At 35.1% G+C, this 26,881-nt stretch overlaps 1 protein-coding gene across 2 annotated transcripts in view; it reads right to left on the bottom strand.

Moving 5' to 3' along the window:
• Positions 1-1,127: 1,127 nt before the first annotated feature.
• Positions 1,128-26,881, bottom strand: part of DENND4C (DENN domain containing 4C) — a 67,046-nt gene continuing 41,292 nt past the window's right edge. The window contains exons 14-33 of one of the 2 annotated variants that reach the window (XM_032205320.1): positions 25,737-25,772; positions 25,357-25,487; positions 24,402-24,534; positions 23,733-23,939; positions 22,934-23,062; positions 22,049-22,193; positions 21,562-21,708; positions 19,241-19,366; positions 18,306-18,446; positions 15,802-16,949; positions 14,476-14,656; positions 13,171-13,280; positions 11,261-11,436; positions 10,328-10,510; positions 8,814-9,003; positions 7,593-7,838; positions 5,942-6,059; positions 4,173-4,326; positions 2,971-3,035; positions 1,128-2,268 (exon numbers count right to left, since the gene is read on the bottom strand). In XM_032205320.1, the coding sequence (XP_032061211.1) occupies positions 2,132-2,268; positions 2,971-3,035; positions 4,173-4,326; positions 5,942-6,059; positions 7,593-7,838; positions 8,814-9,003; positions 10,328-10,510; positions 11,261-11,436; positions 13,171-13,280; positions 14,476-14,656; positions 15,802-16,949; positions 18,306-18,446; positions 19,241-19,366; positions 21,562-21,708; positions 22,049-22,193; positions 22,934-23,062; positions 23,733-23,939; positions 24,402-24,534; positions 25,357-25,487; positions 25,737-25,772 (3,903 nt within the window). In that variant the 3' untranslated portion in view covers positions 1,128-2,131. The remainder of the gene's footprint in view (positions 2,269-2,970; positions 3,036-4,172; positions 4,327-5,941; positions 6,060-7,592; positions 7,839-8,813; positions 9,004-10,327; positions 10,511-11,260; positions 11,437-13,170; positions 13,281-14,475; positions 14,657-15,801; positions 16,950-18,305; positions 18,447-19,240; positions 19,367-21,561; positions 21,709-22,048; positions 22,194-22,933; positions 23,063-23,732; positions 23,940-24,401; positions 24,535-25,356; positions 25,488-25,736; positions 25,773-26,881) is intronic. The other variant, XM_032205319.1, reaches the window with a different exon arrangement.

Below are 26,881 nucleotides of genomic sequence, written 5' to 3'. Positions count from 1 at the left end.
TCACCAAGTAAGAAGGTTGTTTTAAAATTAAGCTTTATTACTATTATTTATTTCTGTATTACTTACCATGGTGTAAAAACAGTCTGAATATCACCAGTTATGTAGAACAGGACTTACTGGACATATTTTTCTTTTTAATGAGCTGGGAGAATTAAGGATCACTAAAACTTCATTCCTTGTAAGTTGAGTCACAATCATATGGTTGTTTATCCATTCAATACTCAAAATTATTCGTGTATGGCTGTACATTTAATGTCAGTATACAGTTTTAGAGTGAAATTTGCCCCTTTTTCTATGTAGAGGAATTAAATAGGAAGAATGCTTCAGAGAAACATTTTGTTTAAAAGGATGTAACTGTGCATGTAAATTATATAAAAGGAGAAAAAGATTAAGTATGAAGAATCAGGCTCAACTCTTCCATTGTGATATAGGTCTGATATCAGCAAGCAACTGTTCATAAACCCCAAAGAATAAAGAACAAAAAAAGAAGTCATTGTGTTCTTCACTTTTAATTGTTGAGACAGCACAATATTTTCATCAGGAAAGAATCTGTCCAGGCAATATCCCCAGTATTAACTTAGGATCAGCACTTTTAGACAAATGCAAGGAATCAGTCTATTATGCAAACATATTTTGTCACAAATAGTGCAAATCCTTTGTTTCATTGTTATAAAAAAATGCTTTTGATGTTTTAGCTGGAAGTGGTTTCAGACAGATTTTCATCCCTCATCATTTTCAAGAATAAAAATCTTTAAGAAAGGCTAGTATGAAGTAAATACATTCATACTCAGATGGGATTATAGTTTGAGCTATGCTCCTTTACCATGCTACCAATCTTTCTCTTCTTTCTCCAAGAATCATTCCATTAGAAAAGCCACTCAGTTAAATTTCAGCAAAAACAAAAAATGGAATAAATCTTGTCATATTTCTCAAGTAACAGAAACATTTAAACTGTAGACCCATGTCCAGGCTCTTCTTGCCAAGGATACGATTACTGTTGTACACTAAATATGTGAGGTGAGAAAGCATCTAGTTTACAAGATGCAAGCTAACGATGGATTTATCATCTCTTCAGATCATTCATTCAAGCACTTCATTTGTGTGAAGTCACACCTTGACGACCACAATTATAAATACGTTTTAATTGAAATATTAAATTTGGACTAATCAGTGCAAAACAATTAACCCACAGGCTAGCATGAAATCATGGGGGAGGGCAATAAAGAGATCAAGGAAAATACATTTTCAAAGCATACATGCATACAGTATAGAGCATAATGTTTTCAGACAGCATCTGTTTGACAAACTTTCTCTGAATACTAATGTCTAAGTTTCCTGTGTAACTTGTAGAAAGCCATTCATTTCCAAGCAGCTAATTGGAGAAACCTATAATTCTCTTGCAGAAAACATCAGTATGTTCACAGGATCTTCAATTTGTCAGGATAGAGTATATAGGAAATATGAATGCAAGTTTCTAGATTTTATGACTATAGACATACATTACGAAAAAGTGAAGTCAAAGATCATTTTGAATACTGAGTGGGACAAGGATCAGGACAATGGTAGAAATTTTAGGTGCTGTGATCTGAAAAAGGCAACTTCATTGCAATTTCCAAAACAAGGACTCAAATATTTACATTCATACATATATACTGCACAACAATGCAAAAGGTCATTTTAAAGAAGTACTGAAGTACCGAAAGAACCTAAGCATTATGCAGCAGGAAAGGTCTTTCACATTAAAATACACAAATATTGAAGGCCCTTAAGAAAGTCACCAACTATAGGCTCCTGTTTAATTATTGCCTTTCTGAACAGCTTGAGATTCTGGGGAAAGATTTGAGGAAAGAAAAGAACAAATACATGCAGGAAAGAAATTGCAGATAAATCACTGAAACCAACTCACCCTATTAATATATTTTAAAAACATTTTAAAATCCTTTACACTCTCTCATGAGATGAAAGACAAGGTTATATGCTGTAGATCAATGAAATCACTGACAAATTGCTCAGTTATCACCTTCTAGGATTCAAAAGTATATGTATATGTATATATATATATATCCCCATACTCCTGGTTTGTTCACCTACTTTTGTCTTGCAGAAGTTTAGTTCTGTGCTTCCCTCTTTTTTATATAAAAGGTGCTCCAAAGTACTTCCTACAATACTCAACTCTGCTGCTTGGTGGAGCATCTATTTTCTGCATCTTTTCAAGATCATCCTTTGGTAGATTTTTATGTGCAAGTCTGTATTCACTATCAAAGACCTCTGAAATAGAAAGAGCATTGTTGAAGTCATTTAAGAAACCATGTACAGAGAACAATACTGTTACTACTAAAATGCTTTTGGTCATTTTTATATAATAAAAAAATGATTATCTCAAGTTAACTGAACTAGGTACTCATTTGTTTTGCTTTTTTTCCCCCCAAAAATACCACCTCTCAGAAAACTCGAAAAGCATTTTCAGGCTGTAATGTCAAAAAGCATTGCAGTGGAGGCCCAAACTGCACTGTGTGGCTCCAGAATATTTCCTATCAGATGCCACAAGGGAAGGGAGTCTCCCTTGTTTGCATAGTGCTAAATAAATGCTAGAGTAGGGGTCAGCAGGAAACATTGGCAAGCAGGTGTCTAGAAGACACAGAACAACACTACAGGGTACGTGGGTCAGAGAAGATAGGCAAGAGTGGGAGCAAGTTTTCAGACATAAGGCAAAGCTTTAAGGTAATAACCTTTGTTTAAAATAATTACTTATTTTATTCAAAGTGGAAATTAACATCCCCATCTGGACTAGATTTTCAGAAAAGGAACACCTATGACAGCAAGGACCTTTTCTCTAAAAATGCAGTAATTGAACAGTTACTCATCGATCAAATGCTGAATTTCTTCACTAGTTTTCATACAAAGTGTACACATATTTTGTACACATACCACATTATTATTGTTATTATTATTACTACTACTACTACTTACCGATGTCAATGTTCTCTCTTCCAAGAGACACCAGAGAGAGGAAAAGGATTTCTCTGTAAAAACTCCTAGGAAATATTGTGAAGGATAAATCAGTGGAAAAATAACTATTCACAGTTTAGAAAGTCACTGTTCAAGAAGTTAATCTTCCATTATGCTCTTTCTGTAACTGTACTGTTATCTTGCTTGTGGAGAAAGCAATTGATCTACATGATCAGTAGCTTAAAGTTTTTTCATGCCTGAATATTTTCCGTAACATGGGAAGTTATATTAACCACAACTCCTAGCAGTTACAATGCCTATAAAATCTCCCTGCCAAATACACCACAGAAAGCCTCCAGAAAAACAAGAAACGTAAAATACAGCACTAGTTATTTATTAACTAATTCCTGTCTGAGGATTAAGGACAGAGAACAGGCTTATTTCAGAGATCAGCCATACTTTGTTATTTGTTTCAGAAAGCCATGATCTATCTCAGAACTGGTACTACTAAATAAATGGATATTAAACCTTTCCTTGTGGAACTGATAAAGATTCTTCTTTACGCAGATTAGTTCTTTTGTTTGTTTGTTTTTAGTACTTACAAACCACAGGAGCAAAGATTAACTTTACATGATTGACTCTTGAACAAACCTTGCATCTACAGTAATTTACTCCAGACTACATGCTTTTGCATGAAAACCTTTTTGAATTACCGTGCAGATTGCAAGATGTACAGCATTATTTACAAATCTCAACTTTGCTTGTGGATCCACTTTTATTAGCTAGTACTCCAGATTGGTATAATTTCCATAGCTGTATTTAGGTTGTTTGGAGAATATTCCAGGTACTGCAACAGGATGCTGTGCACTTGGACTTAATCTTCTAGGTGTGGAAACAACACCCAAGTCTATGTAATCAGTACCCATGGTTTGTTTGTTTATTTGTTTTCTTTTTCTCTTTTTAATTAATTTTAAAATGCTCACTTTGATTAAATAATCATATTTATCCATTTGATTTGGATGAATTTTGCATCTGGCAACAGAATACATTTTTTTTGTAAACATGGGGAGTAACAAATATTTACAAATAAACACAGCATTTGGTAGACGCAGAAGATACTGAATATTCCTCAGAAATCCTTATGGAATTATCATTTTGAAGTGATTATGGTCTGATCTTACTTAACTTTGAGTGGGAAGCAAGAAAAAAGATAGTCCCTTTACCTTTGTCGTTTCACATCTGGCTTAACATTCTGTAGAAGGAGGTGGATTGGTTTAACAACATTGTTGTGTTGAATGCTTAGTTTGATGTTCTCCAATAAAGTGTTCACTGCCTGCTGATCTTCTGCCACTGTGGACAGTCTCTTTTCAGAAGAATCTGGTAAACGTAGAATGGTAGATTTTCAAATTAGCAAGCACAAATTCACTTCAAAAATGAAATATATATAGAACCTCTATTCAATCTACAGAAATGTGTTACCTTTGTCCGCTTTCCTTCACTACAGAAGAGACAGAACGCATCAAGTATTCCCATATAACAGAGAAGTACAAGAGACTGAAGAGACTCTAGCTTTGGATGTTACCTGTCATAGTTATTAGCTCAAATAAAAAAAAACTGTACTTAGCCTTCTTAGAATGAACTTTTTATTTATTTATATGCAAAGTAGAAAAGAAAAAGCAAACACTTGCTTTTCAAACATTTCTTATCAAAGCCTTTCCTGAAAGACACTTGCAAATTCATTGATGATAACTTTGGGTTACACATTGAAATAAAGTACAGTTGCACCAAATGAGAAAGAAAGTGATCAAGTCATTTACCATCATGATTTGTTGTTCGCATTCCTAGTTCTAGAATAATACTATTATTTTTTAGAAAATGGCTCATGAAGATATAAATTCCATTTACTGGCAAAAAAAAAAGCTACAGATTAGGCAGTAAGCACATGATGCGTAAATGAAATGTAGACTTAGCCAGGAGCCTAACCATGTTGACTTGAGAGTTTCATAAAATTGTCATTCATTATGGTTTTCCAAATACTTTCTGTAGAGCTGCTCTGCAATACTACTGCAGTTTTTTTTTCCCCCAGCACAACATTTAAAACAGGCCTATGTATATAAATGCATGTATTTATGCATTTTCAAGTCTAAGTGCTTTGGGTCAGCTTTTCATATATTATACTCAAATTAATATGCTTCTATAGAAGTTGAGGAAAATACATCTTATTCTGTGCTCTTGAGTAATTTTCTGATCGGCCTGCTTAGTTTTAGGACACTTTGGACAACCCGTTTTTAATTCCTTAGAGCAAGAGCTAACTTTTAGCCTGGACTTTAAAAGTCAAAATGCAGACAGAGAAATTAGGTCAAAGGTTGTTTTGTTTTGTTTTGTTTTTTTCCCATTCGTGTGTTTTGTTTTTGTTTTTGTTTTTTTTTTTAACCGATAGAAGTAAAGGTATCTTAAAGTTCTCAGGAGTTCTCAGAACCAGTCTGCCACATGATGCTTTTTCATCCTTCCAAACCAAACTACACTAGGCAAAGGCTTTCTTGGATATTATTTTATGACAGCCAAGTAGGCTGTCAAATGTACTTATTAATTGGACTTGCAACCTTTCATTCATTTATAAAAGTACAAGGTACTCTTCTGTAGTACAGTCTTTTTCTTTCTGTCTGTACAGATACATTCAGGTATTGCAGTGAACAATCAAACTGAGTGAAGATTTTTTTTTAAACAACGAATCTAGAACAAATGCTTCCATCCTGTTTGTAAGCATATGGCATATAAAGAACAGGTTACGTATCTTTTCACACAGTTCGGGAAAATATCATAACAAATAATTGGACGTTGAAACAATGTTAAGTACCTAAGAGACTGTAGATGCTTCACACACTAAAAAGCTTTCCAGCTAGGTGGGTGGTATACCTTCAGACACTACAAAAAAGCAGTTTCTTTCTATAAGCTCTTTACTCTGTTTACTCATATCATTTATTTTACTTACTGAGATTTCTCCAAGATATATACAGAGGCTCCCCAGGCTCTTGGTGGAGGTTGATGTTGTCCCACAGAAGTTGTATGTATACTAGCTTGCTATCTTGAGCGAGAGATGTCAAAGGAAGCTAAAAACATGAGGAAAGACAAAAAGTTTTAAGAACATACGTGCACACTTATTGCTCAAAAAACTGTTCTTATGCTCATTTTGCAAACAAAAAAATAGATTTACTTCACTTATATGGAATAAAACAAATAAGAACAACTGATGTCTGCATTTTCAGGAGCAGAGTCACATACATTGCAACATTTAACAGCCTCTTCCAGTCTAGCTTGACATATGAAGATTGCTCAGTTTTCTATGTGTATCTGCAAAAAGTATTTGGTTATGTATCCTGAACTACTTTTTGTGAACTAAACATATTTCTCATTTTGTACTACTTATTACAGTCTTAGATTTGAGTGAGTCTTGATATGCGTAAATATGTGCTCATCTGTCCAGCAGTTAAAACAGAAACTGTATTTTCATACTAATATGAACCATTATTTCCATCATAAAACATCTGTCACTCAAAACAATAGCTCAATTTTTACAAAATATTTAAAAAAATATAAAATTAAGTGCCACTGGAATCACTAATACAATAAGAATCAGTGGACAAGTATAATAAGCCAGTAGTGTATGAATTTAAAGTAGTAATCACAATTTCATGTCCCATCTTGTGATTTTCTCTGCTAATGCATTTTATATTTCCATATGCTTTAGATTTTATCAGTATTAGTGTTCAGCCACATTTCTTAGAAAATTCTATGGCACACTCCACAGTAGGTTTTTTTTTTTAATACGTATTAGTTTTGTAAGTTTATAAGCAGACAGCAAATTATTTATCACGTGAGACAAATACAAATAGTCAAGGAATTTGGCATTTACATACACAATTCGTATAGGTATATGAAAAACATCTGTTCCTTAAAATAGGGAAGACAAAATATTGAAAAGATAGCATTAATTATTTTATTCTATTTATATAGCAGTGAAACTCACTGAAGTGTGAATAGCAGAAAAGAACAAAGAATCTTGCCCAAGAACTTGAAAATTTTATGTACCAAATTATGGCAGTCCACAACATGTATTACAATACGTTGTAATCTGTTAAATCTCCACAAACATATCTTGTTTCCTTCAATGAATCTACTCTGGCTTTTTTTTTTTTCTTTTTAAAAAAAAATTAAATATTTTAAATTTAAAATTTAAAATATTTTAAATATTTTAAATATAAAATTTTAAATAAATTTTAAATAAATTACTAGCAGATAAGCTTGTTTTCCAAAAAGAATCTTGAAAGATAGAGAGTGAAAACATCACTCATTCTAGTCAAGCTATTCTTTTTTTTTTCTTTTTAAAAGAAATTTCTTTTTAAAAGAAAAAAAAAAAAGAATAGCTTGACTAGAATGAGTGATGTTTTCACTCTCTATCTTTCAAGATTCTTTTTGGAAAACAAGCTTATCTGCTAGTAATATATTAAAAAAGACAGTAACACATAATTTATTTAATCCCAGCTACTCAGAAGGCACTTACCTATTTATTTATTTATTTTTAACTAAACCCTCAAATTTAGAAGTGAACATATTACAGTAAACTAACAAAAAATGTCACTAACCTGCACTCCATCATTACAATGTTCAGATGTTAGAATGAGTCCAGGTAAGTTGCTAGGTAGGTCCAACCGTCGGAAATACCAAACTAGGTTCCAGAAAATTATGGGATGCTGATTAATGAATTTGGATGTATGGATTACTTGCTCTCCCTCATTTTCCAATAGTGATTCAAGCTCCTTACGCAGTACCAAAGGGCTCAAGTAGGGTACAGATACAGGGAGAGGGTTAGGTCTTTTTATTAAAGGATCCTAAAAAAAAAATACATTGAATATTATATAGTATTAATATATGATATATAATATATATAATATAAAATATAACATTAATCTATGGTATATGGTATTAATATATAATATTGAATAATTTCCAAAATCAAATAATTTTTCTTGAAAATGCCCCATTGCACTATCTGTTTGAAATTTGGAAGAAGCCTCTGGAAATACTGAATACACATTAATTTTAACAGCATCAGTAGCTTTGACTGCTGAGGTGTTTCTTAACTTTACAGAACAATCACTTAAGCTCACCTAACACTGTCTTAGGTGAAAAAGAGAAAAAGAAAATGCAACTTGTCCCTGACTACACAGTTTGAAGCTACCTAACCCTGTACTAAGCCAGTGGCAATAGATACAGCAAAAAAGCATCCAATTACATTATCTATGAACTGAATCACACATACATGATATTTTGAGAGAGTCTCTTGCGAATAAAAAGCTCTACGAAAAACGAGGACCTCCGTTTTACTTGCACGAATAACACAATATTCTCAATATGTCCTCTTACTTTCTCCCATCCAACCCAGCAGGTAAACCTTTTAGAATATAGATGAGAACTAGAAGTAAACATGTGAAAAAGGAACAACCTTTCACTCATTGGACCAGTCTGTTGTCTGCACTATTTGGTGTTTAGCCTGCTGTAGAACTTGCGTTATTTTTAAAACAAACTTCCAATTTAGAAAAAGACAAAGAATAGCTCAGTTCTGCCACAGAGAATGCTTAAGATTAAGCAGCTATGTTTGTACCACGTACTAAAGAAGCAGACCTTGGAACTCTTTTAGACAAAAGTAAGCCAGAAGACACCAAGATATCTTTGTTATAAGTATCTGAAAATTAGGCTTGACCATTTCTGTCCCCAGAATATTGGACAAAGCCAGTAGAAGAACTTTATTCATTGTAAGTTCATTGTATTCAATATTTTGCTGTCAACTGAGTGTACAAACTTACCACAACTTCTTGCAAACTATTTGGAAGACTAACTGTTGAAATGCCATGAGATGGTCTCTGGGAAAGATCAATGTTCTGCAGTGGACCTCCAACACTGTGGCTCCGAGTTAAAGACACTCCCCTTTTTGGTGGATTACTGGTAGATGTCTTCATTGTTCTGGGATCTTTGCTCTGTTCTTCAGCCACATCACTATTTGGATTTTAGAAAAGAATATGCTAATATGAAACTATTCAGCATTCCTTCAGCAACAGGAAGGAAGCAGACAACAGCTGCCAAATAACAACACCAAAGCAGATTTCTCTATCAACAATGAATAGTATTTGCTCAGTTAGCTCCACAGTTTAGGGAAAACAAAACGCCTTTCAGATCAACATGGCCCTCACACCAAAAAAAGCAGCTTAGTGTACTAAGGTTACTAAGACTTCCGTCTGAAAAATCTGCAGGAATATATATAGGCACCATTTCTCTGCTACAGCCTGTGCTTAGAAAAATACCTATGTAGATTTTGTTAACAGACAAATATCATCCTGTTTTGACTGTGTTTACTTCATTCTTTCCTTCATGTTTATTTTCTCTGAATGTTACTAACAGAGCAAAGATGCTATAGGGTCTCCTGGATTGCTTGAAGTTAGTCTGTTTTTTTTGTTTAAAAATAAATAAATAGATAGATAGATATACAATATATATCTATATAAATATATCTATATATGACACCAGAGTTAAGATGTTAACATATGGCAAGTTTACCTTTCACTTAAGAGCATTAAAATTTAGAGCATTAAAATTAATTGAAGTTTTAATAGCCTAACAAAGGCCTTACCTAGAGATACTCAAGACTTCCACACTGAACAACGATGAAAAGAACCTATTCCAAGAAAATGTCAGCAAGTCCCAGCAAAAGCTTCACAATTCACGGCAGCAATATTTCAGTTCCTTTCCAACAAAACACCTTCTCCTCAATGCTTCTTTCCTTAAACTGTTCCAAAATACATGCTGTTTTTCTGAATTTTAGTTCTTTATCAATATTATTTGCCATAGAACTTGCACAATTCAAGTGTTGATCGCTCCAAAGGCTGTCTCTCAGAGACAAGTGTTGCAACAAATGTACTTATTTTCCCTATTATGCAGTGTCTTGTGTTAGATTCTAAACACAAAAGGAGGAGGAGTAATGCTGGAATTTCTGCATGTCTTTTAAAGGTGAAGGTGTTCTAACAGCACCGAGTAGAAGTTTTACCTATTAATAGCAGGCTGATACGAAAATTCAAGATCTTTATTTCTGCAGATAGTTCTATCCTTAAAATGTACTCACAGGAAATGTACTCAACTTACATGAAATTGATAATAGCATGATTACATGGGAAAAAAAATAAGCAAGGAAACAGACAATCATCAAGTTACAATTGGATTTCTCCAACATATTTAGTGCTTAAGCCAACCATCACTCTAGACTAGAGCAGAAGTATTAAAACTGTTGATACATTTCTGACAGAATTAACAATCCTGTTTTACCTACCTCTGCTCAGCTGCAGGGCTGGTTTCTTCAGCTATGGCATGGCTGGACTCTGGGTGATCAGAAAAACTGATCAAGTCAGCAACAGCTGGACTGGACAACAATTTCTGTTCCAGAGGATCCGTGGTTAATGGAGTATTACCACTCTGTAAACTATCTCCTGAGGTACTTTGCTTCAGGAAAAAGCTAAGTTACAACATGAATGGGAGAGGAGGGGAAATAGGTTAAGATGTAAGCATAGATCCAATTAAGTTAGTATTTTCCACAGTTACTTTCAAAAAGCAGAAAAAAAATAAAGAAACACAGCATTTAAAAGATTGAAAACAGAACACAAACTTCATCATATTCTCTCCATGACAACCTACGTAGGGACAGTAAATGAACACATACAGAGATTGGTTCCACAAAATAAGAATGCCTGCTTTGGAGGTATGTAGTTACAAGGGAACTTAGATTGTAATAGCTCCCATCAGTAACAATATATCAATATTAATATTGTAACATAGAGACTAAAAACTATTACTGACACAAAAACCAGGAACATAACTTGTTTTGCAAGTTTTTTGTTTGTTTGTTTTTACTTAAGTACACACACTACTGATGTTCTGTTTCAGCATTAAAGAAACAAAGAGAAAACAGACTTAATACCTTCTGTGCAGTAATGCTTAAAGAAAATACAAAAAGAGTGGTAAGAAAATGCAACCACTGTTGTCTTTTGGCTCTTTTATTATGAAACTCAACAGTTTACCTAATTTATAATTTCCTTCAGTGCAATCACAAGTGTTGCACAGTTACAATTTTAAGAACATCCAGACAAAAATACTGTGAGATATAGCTAAGAATACAGAAAAGACTGTACTGCTGTGAAATTGTTGAAAGAATACAACCATGTACAAATGCAAAGGTTGAGAAAGAAGATCTGTAAAACACACTAACCTTGCAGAGCCACGTAGGTCTTTAAATTCAACATTAAGTAAAGGTAGGAAGGTACTTTTACAAAAAGGACAGGTAGTGTTCAAGTTTGAATCATCTGGTGTCCATCCAGCCATGATTTCTTCATCATAAACCAAAGCACCACAAGCTCTACATTGAGAGCAGCTTGACATCAATACCTAAAAACAGCAAACAATGAATGCTATCAGTCTTGTTTTAGGATTCCTTTAAAACTGGCTTTATCGGCTTAATATCTACAGGAGTTTAAAAGGTTAAGTATCAGAATGCCAGTCTGGTGATGTGAATTTATCACTGCTTACTCATCATACTCAAGAGTTACCTTTTGCTCATAACCTTCACTGTGAAAGGCTAACACTAATCTTTTTTGGTTAGATGTTCTGAAAGCTGAAAGAAGTGTTACAGAAATTGTTTGAGTAAATAACTGTCTACTTTTCTGCAAAAGAAGTTAAAAAGAAAGCTTTATAGTGGAAAAGAGGGAAAGATAGTTCTTACCTAGTAAAAGTCTCATTACTAAACTAGCTTAAGAACTAGAGAAATGGCACTCTGAAAAAATACTGTAGTAGCTGAGAAATGGTTTATTATCTATCTTTCAACTTTCTTTTACTTTATTGTTTCATTTTCATAGGAAAAAATAAAAAGCACCACAAAAACCACAATGACAATGTTTTAGACCAACAGCAACATTGCTTTTACAATCCAGTATCCCTTATGTAAGGTAGTGCAGAAGTTCGGGGTGTTATCAGCACTCTTCTCATCCTAAGCCAAAACACAGCATTCCACCAGCTACTAGGAAGAAAATTAATTCTGTTCTAACTGAAACCAGGACACAAGTCTAAATCTGACAATCAAACATAAAATAAAATGACATGGGACATAACAAAAATAACACTACTGAAAGTGATTAAAGCAAATTAAGTAACCATCCCCTATGTTTTGTTTGTTATTGTTTTTTTTTGTTTTTTTTTTTTTTTTCAAAGTTTGAAAGCATTTGCAAGCAACAACTGAAATAGAGTCATTATTCTAACACCGAGTACTGTGCTTGACTGCTTTTTCATAGCAGCCTTTATGGTACTGTTTTAGATTGGTGAGCAACACAATGTTTTTAATGCAACAACATTTTAGCTGTTGCTGACCAGTGCTCACACAACACCAAGGCCTTCCCCCCACCTTAACTCTGCCACCCCAGCAAGCAGGCTGGAGACGGGGAAGAGGTTGGGAGGGGACAGAGCAGAAGACTTTCCATCCTGTATAATGTCATGCTCACCAAAGAAAACTGGGCGGGATGGGGTGGGTAGTTTTTCCAGGCAGCTGTAGCCTAGCAAGTGCTGGTCTGCTGGTGGTGAGTAACTGAGTTTGTATCACTTGCTTTTTGTTTTATTTTTCTTTTTTCCTCTCCTCTATTCATTTAAGAAATAATATTACTTATTAAATTATCTTCATCTTGACCCTCAAGCTTTTTTTCTTGCCTCTGCCCTTCCATTTCTCCCCTCTAGCCTGGTAAGGTGGAATGAGTGAATGACAGGGTGGGGAACTTATCTAGTATGTGGGGGTCAATCTACCAAGTTATCTAGTAACAATATATGATTTTCCAAAGGGGGAAAAAAAAACTTGAAAGGAGAAAAAACTTGTTTTCTCCTCAGCTTCTACTGCACTTTAAGTTTTAAGTTTTTCCTGAATTGGCTCATCTCTCTGAGACACATAAAAACATTTGAAATGCTCTTTTTCTTTACAGCTACTGTCACACCTTCAGATAAAAGTATCAAGCCTCTCTACAGCAGAAAAATGCAAAAGTTTTATTATGGAAAATCAAACTACAGCCCAACTAAACATAGTTACTCCATGCAGACAAATCAAGTAATTATATCTTTCACTTATGAATTTATTAATCTTACCTCCATTGCATAGTTCTGGAAAATGCTGGATAAACTAGTATTATGAGAAGAGCTGAGCTCTGACTTCTCAGAATCTGGAACTTTCGTACTTCTTGGGAATGAAGCTTCACCTGTACAGAAAAGAGTAGTTTGAGTCTTCATTCAAGGAAAGAACATTCCAAAAGAAAAGCAAAATAGCAGATTTTTTAATTTTTTTTTTTAAATCAAGACAAAGCAGTAACAGATCTCAAGAGACATATGTAGCTATTTAAATTCATTGATATTACATAATGTAAAGATATCATTTTTGTGATTAATATTCTAAATCTATTTTTGTCTAAAGAATGCAACAGACCGGTAAAAGTGAATAAAATCTGAAAACACAAAGAAAGAACAAAGAACAGCAAAGAGCAGTAAGATTGCTCAATATATATACACTCAAGAAAAGCTGTTCAATATTTCTTAAGTTATGTATCCATATGTACATAACAAACAAAAATAACACTGACAGAGACACACAGTACCACATATACCATTACTGTGATTAAGTATTCTCTGGCTTATGTTGACATAAAATAAACAACCTATCTTTGGTAAGTCTGGTATTAACGGTTACGAGTTTCACACAGGAGAAGGGGAAAAACAGTTTGAATACCAGAAGGAAATGGTTGGATTCTGTTTCAGGAAGCAAAACTATCAACATTACTTCTTCTGACAATCACAGTTAAACTTTCATTTTCAAACTCACTGACAGAGTCCTCCTGTCATGAAGAAAGTTCTTTTGCTTCTTCATGATAGTTCTATCATTAGAGTGCTACAAAGACAGTTAAACCAAACCGCAAGCTGTCCTGCAACACATTTTCCTCAAATTACGGATCAAATTTGACTGGAAATGATAGATCTGCTTCAACCAGTTTTAGTGCTGGGAACATAGATGGCGGTTTGGCATATATTCAGCATTTGTTTACCTTTATCAATTCAAATCAAGTATGCATCCAGTAACTCCTATTCCACATTAATGTGGATGTGCTGTTTTTGGAGTTTTGGTTCTACCTCCATTACTAGGCAACTATTTGCAGTTCTTGAACACAGAGGAAGTATTTTACAGTTCAATGCCTGTAGTTTTTATCAACTTTTTATACATTGAAAGAATAGATGCATTAGCTATTTGCTACTGCAAGAGAAAAAAGTACTTATAAAATACAAATAAAAATAAAGTAATTTCACATTATCACGCCTTCCACTGTATTAAATATATTTTTCAGACATAACAATTTTACCTGTTTGTTACATTATAAACTAAAAACAAAGGTAAAAAAATCTCACCTGCACTGTAATGCTGTCTTCCTGCATCTCCACTGCTGCTGCTGCTGCCAAGACTAGTAGTGCTTTGTGCAAGCTCATTCGCAATTAGTCCTGGGACTCCAGATCTTGATGACAGATTATCCCCTAAAATATTATCTTCAAAACCAGCAGGGAAGTTAAAGTCTGGTCGACTGTTTTCTTCCTTTAACACAAGAAGAAAAATAGCATTTTTTTTTGTTTAGTACTTCTAGATCTATTGTTTTACTTCCATCTTTACTCTAAAAATTAAATAATTAAAGTAGCAGATTAAGACAAAATCTTGATGTAAAGATTTTTTTTTTTTTTTTATTATTATTTTTTTTTACATATAAGATACATTTAGGCAATCCCCCCTGAAAGAGCAGATATTGGACAAAACAGAAGGATATTGGAAAAATATCCTTGACAGTTAGAATACTCAGCTGATGATCAAATTCAGAGACAAATATATTTTCTTCATAACAGGAGAAACAAGGGAATTATGCATAAATTGTGATATGGAAGACTGGCACTTCACAAAAGAAGAGGAATTATCAGGAAAAGAAAAAAGGTCTGAGTTCAATTCTGAGGAAAGATCTTAAGATAGAAATGAAATATACCAGTAGATCCAACAGTGACACAGTCACTAAGACACACAGGAAGCTATAAAATAAAACAATAAAGATATTAAAAAAAAACAGGAAGTTGTGGATATGGGTAAGAAAGAAAAAATAAATAAATAAAAGTTAAAAATAAATTAAGGGGATTATGATGTGCCCTTAACAAAAATTCTAAGGAACAGATCAATATAACAAAGATACTCAGGAAAACCTAGCTCATGGGAAAAAAAAAAAAAGTACACCAGTTGAGTTTTCATTGTCATAGGCCAAAAAAGTAAAGAAAAATCTTTTCTACATTTAATAGAAAAGATAGTAACATCAGTTACATCTGTTTAAAGTAGAAATAAAGCTGAACAGCTGTTTCCTCTCTTCTCATCTCTTATGGAGATAGGGAAAAGAGGAAGAATTTGAAAAAGGAAACAAGAAGCTGTCTAAACAGCCTGAAGAGAGAAGACAAATGCTTAGAGAGCAAAACACCAGATAAAGGGGTTTATCAGATCAAAACAGACACATCAGATTTAATCAGATTAAAACACACACACGCACACACCAAGCGCGCTTACATAGGAACTGCAACATTTTCTTTCCAAATACCTGAAGACCAGATCCAGAACTCATGCTGTCCTTTACTTCTTTCAGCTTTAATACTATTTAGGAAGTAGCACTCTAACTTTGTCTACCTTAATTTTTCATACTGAAAAATACTTGCCTCATCATCTGAGTAGTTATACACCGAAGTTACAACTCCCCACATCTTACTGGCCACATTAGCAGCCTGTTTCATGCCTGATTTCAGAACATCCATTTTTGGTCCAGACAGTATATTGTCTAACTTCAGATTGGATAAAGTCGTTACAACTGATCCTAAGGAGCCATGTGGAGAAGAACGACCCAGTCCTGTCAAAGATGAAGAGCGCTCCTTTTGAACCCGTGGATGCATTTGTTGTTTTGGTCGCCCAGTAAATGTCTTGGATCTGGAGACAGAAGGACTTCTGCGATTTTCATAGGACTCAGACGATGGTGGTATGGAATCCAAAGGCAGGCTTGACCTCCGCTCCTGGGAGTGACCAGGTGTACCAGGAGCTTCTACTTCCCTAGCTGGCTTGTGCAGTTCCATGCTGGGAAACTTACTGCCTAGCGGGTTCTTGAGATTCATATAGCTTTCTATTTCATCTGCCAAATTGCGTGCTGCAACTGGTGACACCAGCTTTTCCTCTGGTTCAGGGAGTCTTGGTTGGATGCTGTCAGTAGCCAGCAAAGATAAAGGATCCAAGCCTACTTCAACATCTTCCCTTTCGACAGGCTTAACCACTCCATAAAAGCTATTCCTTTTAGGAGTTGCATCTTTGGATTCTGTTTTCTGTTTTTTGGACTCAGCTAACTGTTCAGTGTTCACTTCTTCCACACTGGATGCATTTTCATCTCTTCCGTTCTCAAAATGCTCCTGCCCTTCCCCAGGTTCTTCCAGCACTGGTGAAGTTCTGTGCTCTAATTCCCAATCACTATCAGTCACACGACTCCAAGAGCCACCTTTGCCAGACACCTGCTGGTCAACAGCACTATCAAAACTGTGGGATTTATTCATATGACAAGGTGAAGTTTTGGCTCCAGACAAAGCTGCTGTTAAAATCTTGGCATCTGCTCCCATCATTATCGCTATTTCTCTCGAATGCAAGTCCAAGCTCCCTTTTTTCAGCAGCATTCCTGCCCTGCTTTCACTGCTGAAACTGCAGCTTCTCTCTGAAAACAGCTTCTGCCTCTTCTGTCCTTTTTCACTTATTTTCTTTGTAGAAACATCACCAAAGACTACATCTTCAATTGAATCCTGAGTTATGAATAGCGGGCTTGAAGCAGTTTCTAGAAGAGAAAAGGCATTACATATGGTATACGTAGCCATCAAGACTGTTTCTTTCCTGAAGTTATGTGGCCTCCTTATCACTGAGAAGACTGGGGGTGCCACAAATCTCAAAGTATCAATTAAAAAGTTTAACACTGATACTATTAAGTTATTTTACTGGCTGCAAAGGCATTCAGCAGATGAAAAATCCTCTACTCTTTTTGACTCTCTGAATGAAAAGTTTTCTGGCTTCTACCTCCCTTCCACATGCCACCTCAGAGCAGAAAGTAGGTACTACATCCATGAATGAAGAGAAATTATAATTAAAGATATACTTTATTTTTTTCTCTCTCCCAGAACTACGTTCACAGATGTATACATCAAACTTCATAGTTCATTCAGGTTCTGAATATAAGTATCCTGTGTGTGCACGACACAGAAGCATACTTTTGCTTATGACATATACATATGTGAAAGAACATAATATCTTACATATACTGAATTTAACTAATCCAGTAAATGTTCCCATTTACCCAGGGCAATATATGCCTAGAAAGCTGTGTTACCCAGGCAAAAAGGCTGACCTTAATTATCTCTGTAAGGAGGGTATTTCTATGAGGATGCCAACAGAGGACCAGATGCACCATATCCACTGCTTGAGAATGCTTGAATCTGATATTGATGCTGCTTCTTGACAACTCATTAGTTTTCATAATGGTCAGAAAGGTTCTGAGTAAGTTCTTGTCTGAGACTTACTGCTCTGCTATCAAACTACATGCCAACTGCCCTCTTAAAAGTCTCTGCTGTTTTGTCACTAATCACTGAAGCTGAACTACATTACCTTAGTTAAGGACAGGCACAAAGGTAGGGAAAAAAAAAATGTGCCCCAATATTTGGATCTCATATATCCTTGTCTTCCTCATCATAAAGATCCAGAGATGTAAATAAATTTTATATGTCACAAAGAAGATGTGTACTGTTCCCAGATTATACATTGGCAGCAAGCGCCACTGGATATATAATAGAATCATAGCCATACATGACTTGTCCAAGATCAGTGAGGTTTAGGTGACCAAAAGTCAAGAGTAGAGACCCTAATTCTCCTGTTTTTCTGGTATATTACCAAAATACACTCAGTATGGTACAAGAAAAATCTTGATTTCAATCTACTCAACCGTAATAATTTTCAACCTTAGAGTCCACAGGTACTTTTTAAGGCACCTAAAAACAATAATAGTGGGAAAAAAAGATAATGGTGGAAAGCAAATGTTTTGTAAGACATTTGCACCTCTTTTTTTTCCCATTAAATAGAATCTAAGAGGTTAAAAACATTAAGCTCAAGACTTCAAGAAGATCTTCTTCACCCAGTGACTCACCACCACTGTTTTTCCTTCCACTGCTATCAAAAATGCCAGATGGAACTTTGACGATGCTGTTACCCCAGGAAGGTGTGTCTGTTGGACTATGAGTCTCTATATTCAGCTGTTTATTTTCATCAGATTCCTGAATGCAAACCTCTAAAATTAAGAAAATGTGAACTTCAGTTAATTTAACTAAATAACTATATTTACACTGTTATTGAAAACAAATAATCAAGCACTGTTCCCTTACACAGTTACAATCTAAAGAATCAATCCTACCAGGTACCTCCAGCATTTCCTGGAAGTAGTATCTCGTGAGATGACAATAGGTGGTATTACAGAGAAAGCGTGTAGCTATTCACAAGGTTATGGCATGTGCCAGCTTCATCCTTTGGTATATTTTTAGCTAACCGAAGTAGAGCAGTGACAGCAGTTCTCAGTTTTGTTTTGTTTTGTGCAGGGCTATTTGTTTAATGATAATATCAGAGGCCCTAATAACAACGATATGAAATAGACTCAGTAATGAAAAACAAAATACAGAAGAACTAAGGACAAAATCTGAAAAGAAGACAGGAGATGATCATATTTCCTACAGTGGGGATGAGCTTGTAGGAGTAAGTAGTGCCTCTTATTAGGCTAACTGGTAGAGCTTTAAAAATGTTCATGTGTTTAAATATAAAAATTAGACAAATGGAATATAAAATACTGTATGTCCTAGCGCATCTCCAATTTTTTGATCTATATGAAGTTGGTCAAACAAAATACTATTTTTATGTAGATATATTCCACTGTTATTATCTAGTATACAGTAGAAGTCCAGCAGATTCTATCATGCTGAATTTTGACCTTGACAACATTATGAATTCAATGCATTAGTTATTTATGGTAGTCTAATGGATGAAGTAAATTTATTTTACAAGTCTTCGTCAATATAAACATGAATACTTAACCTTCTATTAGCTCTTCAGCTTTAGAAGAAATGTCTGTCTCCATTTGTGTTTCAGTTGCAAGAAGACTATCTCCGTCATCCTTTAAAAGTTCATCCTTGGATCCATAGCCCTGGTCTGACTGACCACCTGTTCAAAAGGAATGCAAACACTTGCCTCCAACTTCCTTTCTAAATTTGTTGTTTTTCAGTAAGAAAGTAAGTTATTTGCACTGAAATTCATTCTTTCATTCTGTTTTGCCACAAAAGTTCAGGGTAAGAATCACCAAAATGTCTCATCTGTGTACAGATCTACTTGGTGATGTTGACAGCAGAGACAAATAGAGTTTTCAATGCATATTTTCTTTTAAAATTTACATTATATTATTGTGATATTACAAGTGTTATCCCCCCCGAATAGTACAGTGACTAACTAATTTTCCTGCAGTGTGTCTCCCTTCATTCCTTTCCCCTTTCAGTAACATCAAATATTTCATTGCTGTGCAAGGTAAATTCTAAAATGATCTACAAAAGTTACACATGTACAACAGTAATTAAGTCAGCTTCTAACAATGAATACATCCATGAAAACTATTCTGCTATAAATTGTGCTATGTCTTTGTGCCAAAGTACAAACTATAGAATGTAACAGAAAAAAAGCAAAAACATGTATTTTAAAAGAGGTGTTCCTCCATGACAGCATTTACACTTGATATCTATAACTCATTCTTTGAAAAAGTAAATTTTTTTTTCAAAAAAATCTACTAAAGAAACAATCAAAAACCACTCTTTTTTGTTAACTTTTATCATAAGTGATGCTGTACATGCAAAAATACACAAATACTATAAGGGACATATCCCACAGCAGCATGTTAAAACATGCCTCAGCTTACCTATTACAACACCTGACAGTATTTAAAAAGATCGAAGTATATGTTACTGAGTATTATATGAAAGGTATTAGAAGGCTCCATAAAACTTGAAAGACAGACGTTATTTATCTAAAGTACATATTATCACTTATTTTTTTTTTTTTTTTTTTTTTTACCAATGCAGAGCAAACAGACTTTTTAATTTAATTTTTCTAAGTGGTCATCAATAAACAAATTTGTCTACTGTGTAAGATAACCTTTCATACACATAATTCACTCTGACATTCTTTGGTCCTTATTTTCTCCCTATCATCAATTCAGTGATGTTAGTCTCTGTGGTTTGCACTGAAGTGAAAATATCCTATCAATAAATGGGCAAATTACCTGCAGAAGTAATATTCAAGGGTAGAATTAAATCACACGTGCATCCAAGGCTTCACACCATATAAAGTCTGCACCCCACACCATGATAGTCAAGGACAAAGTGCAGCACCCGAGAGACAGCAAAGAACAAAAAGCAGAGCAACAAAGAGCAGAAAGAAGGAAAGTTCAGTAATCTAGGCAGGCATATCAGATGAAGAACAGGAATCAGACTCAAAGTTATCTTTAAAGGAGGACTTGAGATATTAAATATCATGAAGAATGTGCAAGAACCATTTGTACAGTAAGTATTGAGGTAAACAGAAAGGAAGCTTAGTTGAGACTGTGCATAGGTAATATGTAATCAGTACTAAGGCAGACACTAAGAACGATGAGTTTTGTATTGCCATCTCAAGTAGTTAACTTTCTGTGCACTCATTTCACTCCAGTTTGGCCTAGAAGAGTGCATGCCACATTCAGTTTTTCCCCAGCTTATCAACTGTCTTTCCATATGTACAGGGTGTCTTATGTGTGGTTCTGATCATTTTTGTATTCATTCTCAAATCAGGAAAACACTGGTGAGAAGCCTGAATATGGCTTTTAGAAGCACGGTTTACTATGACCAAACGTAACATACTAATTCTAGAAATGCAAATTAGACCATCCTGGATCAAAAGATGATCAACAAAGAGCAACATTTCAAAACATTACCTTCTAATCACCTCAGCAACTTTCACTCTTTTCCTTTAACACTGATGAAGATTTTACTCAGACTATTCATTTATACGAATAAATAATAATACGCAGAAATCAAAGACTTATGTCAGAGGCTTTATACCTTTTATAACAACTAGCACAAAAAGTAAAGTTCATGAGACCACAGCAAGACATTTAGCTTAAGAGTACTTCTGCTACTGTTCACTCTAAATTATAGAAGCCGCATGAACTGTGGTAAAGCAGAGACTGTATTTCTTCACATAGATCAACTCCATGCTTCATTCTCTACAGCCTCAGGAGGGGAACATGGTGGCAGTGGAGGGGAAATCAACAGGAAAACAGAAAATTTTTGCCTTTTGGGGGATTGTTAGTAGTGAAACCCAGCAGAATCTAGTACCTGTGCTAGAGTGATTATCATTGGAATCAAGCCTGACTAAGTCACTGACGAAGAGAGTGTGCTCCCCACTGTTAGCATCATTAGAACTATCCACGCTACCATGGCTCACCATGTCCCCATCACTTCCACCCGTGGTATTCCGCAGAGCTAAAGACATGAATGAGAGCTGGTTAGTAAGAGAGGATTTAAAATTTCAGGTTTTCAAATACATCTAGCCTCTTCAGACAACAGTAAATACTTTTGCTTGCACATATAAAATGAGAATATGGAATTATAGCAACAGAACTTAGACAACTCATTCTTCAGCGTAGGAAAAGACATTGTAAGACAAACAGTCTCAGCATCAAGCATCAAGTTGACTATTATCAATTTATATACATTTAAGAAGGGTTTTCTACTTGTAAAAGCCAGAATGTTAGGTGCAGTCCTTCAGAAAGCAAATCATGCTCTTGTTCAGCAGAAAAATTCATTTCACCTAACTTATTACCTGATATCACAGGTACTCGTGGGCTCTGCGTTGCTTTCTTTAGGCACTGCCTAAATTGTGCTGTGCCGCGAACTACATTTCGTACCTTTGTCCACAGAAATATGCCACTGCGGTTACTGCTAGGCCAAGGAGACTCTAAGACTGCCTACAGAGAGAGACATTGCAATAACAACAACACAGTAACAAATTTACACTAAGAAACACAGTACAGTGAGAAGCTTCTCTTTCCATACTCAAAGGACATTTCCTGCCAACACTGTGAAGAAGGACAAGTATTAGAGTTTTAGCTGTTCCCTTTTATCCTACAGCTGTGGATACACTGGCTGAGTGGCAACTGACTATGCATCAAGTTTTCCTTAATTAAACAAGATGGATCTTATTCATCTGATTAGTGTATGGTAGGAACAAAAGACCATAGTAGAGACTCTTCTCCAATTACTTTTCATACTTTACTATGAATTTCCATTAGAAAATTACAGAAACATGGAAGCAAGGAAAGCATGAGGCAGCTACTTCAACTAACCTAATCCCAACCTTCATCACTCATGGATGCTGCTACCTTAAAGGATACAACTAGGAAGAGATGGCTGTGACATGAAAGTAACTAGACAGGTTCCAAACCTTGGAAAGGAAACACTATAAATGTATTTCAACAGAATTGTCGGTTAGACAAACAGCACAGGAATGTAAAAGTAAAAAATGTAAAACCATACACTGTAGATCAAGTCAAGTGTAAACTTGTCTTAACTGCTGGCTTGCCCAACAGAAACAGCAAATTCAACTGAAGAGCTGTAACGAACAGTCTTCAAATCATGCTATAGAATAAAGGGAATAAAAAGGCAAGTGAGACATTGGTTCAGTATCTTTTGCCAAAATTTCTTTTACCTTATTGTAATAGCCGTAAGTGATAGCATTTGGCTGTATTCCAGCATTTTTCATTTCAAAGAGGACTCTCACGGCCTGAACAGGCTGACCCCACAGTCCACAGAGTTGCATCACAACTCTGTAGCACACCTGACAAGATACAAAAGTCCATAGATTAACAGATGACAAGGATTTTGAAACTGTTTAAGCTCTTCCCAAACTTCACACAAAAGGGAAAGCCATATGAAAGCAGCTACTCAACCAACAGCCAGAAGAGGGAGCAAAAATTCAACAGGAAACTACACAAGCTGAAATAACACCAGGAGTCACACACAAGTGCTTATTTTTTTTCCCCACTTGGCTTTTCTGTTTGCGAAATAAAGGAGGGAAGGAAACACCCACGCAAAAAAGTGGGATAACTTGCTTCTTTGTGTTTGCGTATACTACTGCAAGAATGGAATGCTGCACACAAATCCATTATCCCTTCACTTCAGTATGACTGCAGAGCATTAATTCAAAGCACATTTTAAAAACAGAGATATTCAAGAACTGCCTTCTGGAAGAAGTCTGGGAGAAGATGAGCAACACTAAGCTGGATTACATGAGTAAGCTGATACTATGTCAATGATAAGAAAAAAAAAAAAAAAGAAATATTTCTAGTTTTCTTAGTTGGGCAGACTTTTGTAAGACCATTTTGATGTAGCTTTAAAACAGGTCAGACTGTGAGAATGCTTAACCTGCTGTTGGTGGTGAAACACACTATATTTGCACTTTGTCTTCTGCTCTGTGTTCACAGTAATGATATTTTATTCAGACTTGCCTCATCTAGTGGTTCCACGTCAGTTTTCCTCATTTTAATTAGAACATCATATGCCTGCTGCAGTGCTTTGACCTTGGGATGTGCAACTCTGATGTAGGCTGGCAGACAAATAAACCATAAGCTGTAACTGTGACTGTAGAGACATTTAGCCCACTGTGGGGGGCTTACATAATACTTCTTGGCTAACTTATGGGCTGTTTTTATTTCCTGTAAGGGTGAAAAAAAAACAAAGATGACAAAGGTGAACAACCAGAGCCTAGAAAACATTACTAACTCAGATACTAAGCTATTAAAAGTAGGCATTTAATAACAATGAACAAACACTAAACTGCCATTCTATTCTTAGCACCCTCTTTTGAAGGTTCTCCACAAACAAAAAATAGCACCTGAATTATGCCTTCCCCCCCATTTTAAGCATTCATTTTAATTTCATTTTGTTTTATACCATGGCCTGAAGTTTAATGACTAGTTTGACGGTAAACTTTTATCTCAGATGCTAATCTTTTGCTTTCCATTTCTTTTCCTGGCAAGTTTTGCTTCTCAATAGTTACACATAGACTTAGTTTCCAACAAAGTAATTTGTAGTATAAATATGCAGCAGTAATTTTTATCAAAGCAGCTTAATATCTTTCAGTATTCACATGGTGATTATGGTAAGACTTATCTGACCTGTTTTGTCCTCTTTGCCATGAGTGCTGGACTATTTGAAATGCTGCTTCCAGCTGGGTGTCTGCTGAAGGAGAGCTTCAGTTCCTGAGGCCTGTCAAAGAGCTTGAAATCTAGTCGTGGAAAGTTTTTGTAGCTACATAGATATATATATATAAAAAAAAAAAAAGTAGGGAAAAGCTTTTTATGTATCTGCTGAAAGCCTTACAAAGACAACTTGCATGCAAATAACTGATAAACAGGAAAATAAAGGAACCAGGGGATTTATATGTATGTTTATAACATGATCCTTTTAGTCCTGTTCACAAAGATATCACAAAAAAGAAGCAGCCTTGGACATTAAATCCCAGTAGACCATGGATATAAGAACCAGACCACTATCCACACCACATAGGTCTGGGAAGCACTGATGATAATTACTAACAACAACAGCTGGAAACAGACTTCTTTGCCTCCAAGAAAGAGCAAGAAAAACATAACCACAGTGTGTGCAACTCCACACTTCCTGCATAGGGCTGAAAAACACTGAATGGAAGAAGTCTGAAAAGTGGAAAGGGTGTTTTTCTCTTTTGGTTCATGAGTTGCAGATCAATAGTACTGGGCAAATCCATTACCCACCCCCTGTCATTCCTACCCTGGAACAAAGACAGTTCCTACAAAATCCACATAAATGGCTCAAGGAAAGATAGACATTAAATACACGTAGCAAAGCATTACTACAAAGTTGGCAAGTAGTTACTAAAAACTACAACCAAAAGCTACTTGCCCTCAAACATGCCCACACAAAATACTTCCAGGCCTTCAGAAACTTACCGGAGTCCAGGCAGATCACATCTTTTTAAAGATGTCCTTACCATTTATTAAGGTGAGTCTTGTGCCAAGCTGAAATATCTGCCCCGCTCAACATCATAAGAGTTCTAATACTCCAGTTTCTCTACGTTAGTTGATTGAACTGTACCTGTATTTTGGTGCTCGGTCTTGTCCATCATCAGGGGGAGGTTCTGGTGGCATTATAAACACTGTGTGTTCACTTTTTTGTGACTCATCAAGCTCAATCAACCGTGCATCTTCAAAAGAATCTGCGTCAACCTGAAAGGAGAGTTTGTAATCTGAGTCCTGAGTTTAGCTTTGGGATAAAATGTACATTTTAATATTAATTATATTAAAGTATATGTAAAAATACACTGTTTCTGTTCTTGATTTTATACATTATGTGTAAGCACAATATATAAAATGTATCATATTTGTTATCAATGCTCAAATATCAGTTCTACAGCCCTGTCTCTTCACTTTTATTACACAGTAAATTATCTCTGAACATACTGAGGGTCAAAATACCTTGTCTCCTTTTTCTGTTCCTTTATCTGGAAAGAGCTAGGAAAAGAGAAAAAAAATCAGAGTTTATTCTCAATGGAAAAAGATCCTAAATAATTCTATTACAGCCATGTGTTTTACTGAAATATTAAATGAGTAATACCAAGTATTCACACTACTCTGGAAGCACTTTCATTTTCAAATACCTTGCTGAAAGCAAGAAGTTATCAGAATGCTTTCAATCTGTTGACACTATGGACTAAATACAAAACCTTAAATCTATTAAAGAAGCTTTAACTTAGCTTAATTGAAATAAACTGTTTTTTGCATATATTTTCACTATGACAATTTAAGTATGCAACACATTAATAACTTGCAATTACTGTAAGTTATCAACATTACTAAACAGAGCATAGTCTAGACACATACTGTAGATGCACACCCCCTACTTGGCATAGAGAAAAATAAAGGCAAGGATACTTTGAAACTTTTTTTTTTTTTGCCATCTGCTTTAAGTGGTATTTTGATTGGAAACAATACTGAATCAACAAGTTATTTGCACAGCTTAGTGCAAAAATCAATGTTCTGTCCAGAAGGGATCATATATATGCACATAAAAAGTATATAAAAACCGCTAGCTCTGAAATTTTATCTTGTGAACCTGTCATTTTTAAGATGAAGTCATAAACCTAATAACCTATGTAGCCTAGAAACATGCTGAAGACTTGGCTTCAAAAAAACCATGAATGGGTTACAGCAATCTTTCTCATATAAAATACATGCAATGAAATGAAGTCTTATCTTTGTAAATCAGTTTTGACCACAAGTCTGAGCACTAGGCATATTTTTATGTTTAAAGTTTATCATGTGAAGTTTGTCATGTGAAAAAGAACACCACAGATGGCAGTGGTAGATAAGTCTAAATTAGAGTGAGGCAGATTACTGTTTAAAAAGGAAGATATAAACGACATTGTGTTAAAGTGTCATGAACTGGTACTTTTCACATTCTCTTACAGCTTGACATCCTGCAGGGCTTTAATTACAGACTCCTGTATTAACACAGAAAACTATGACCATGCAAGAAGACAAAGGAAGAAAATAATTCAGCAATAATAACCAAAAATTCCAGTCTCTCACACTTGTTACAGAGGGTAGCTGCCTTTACAAGT

This window comes from Aythya fuligula, chromosome Z, assembly GCF_009819795.1.
Source record: "Aythya fuligula isolate bAytFul2 chromosome Z, bAytFul2.pri, whole genome shotgun sequence".
Lineage (NCBI taxonomy): Eukaryota > Metazoa > Chordata > Aves > Anseriformes > Anatidae > Aythya > Aythya fuligula.
Note: the sequence above shows the minus strand (reverse complement) of the source record. Positions and strands in the feature narration are given on the sequence as shown.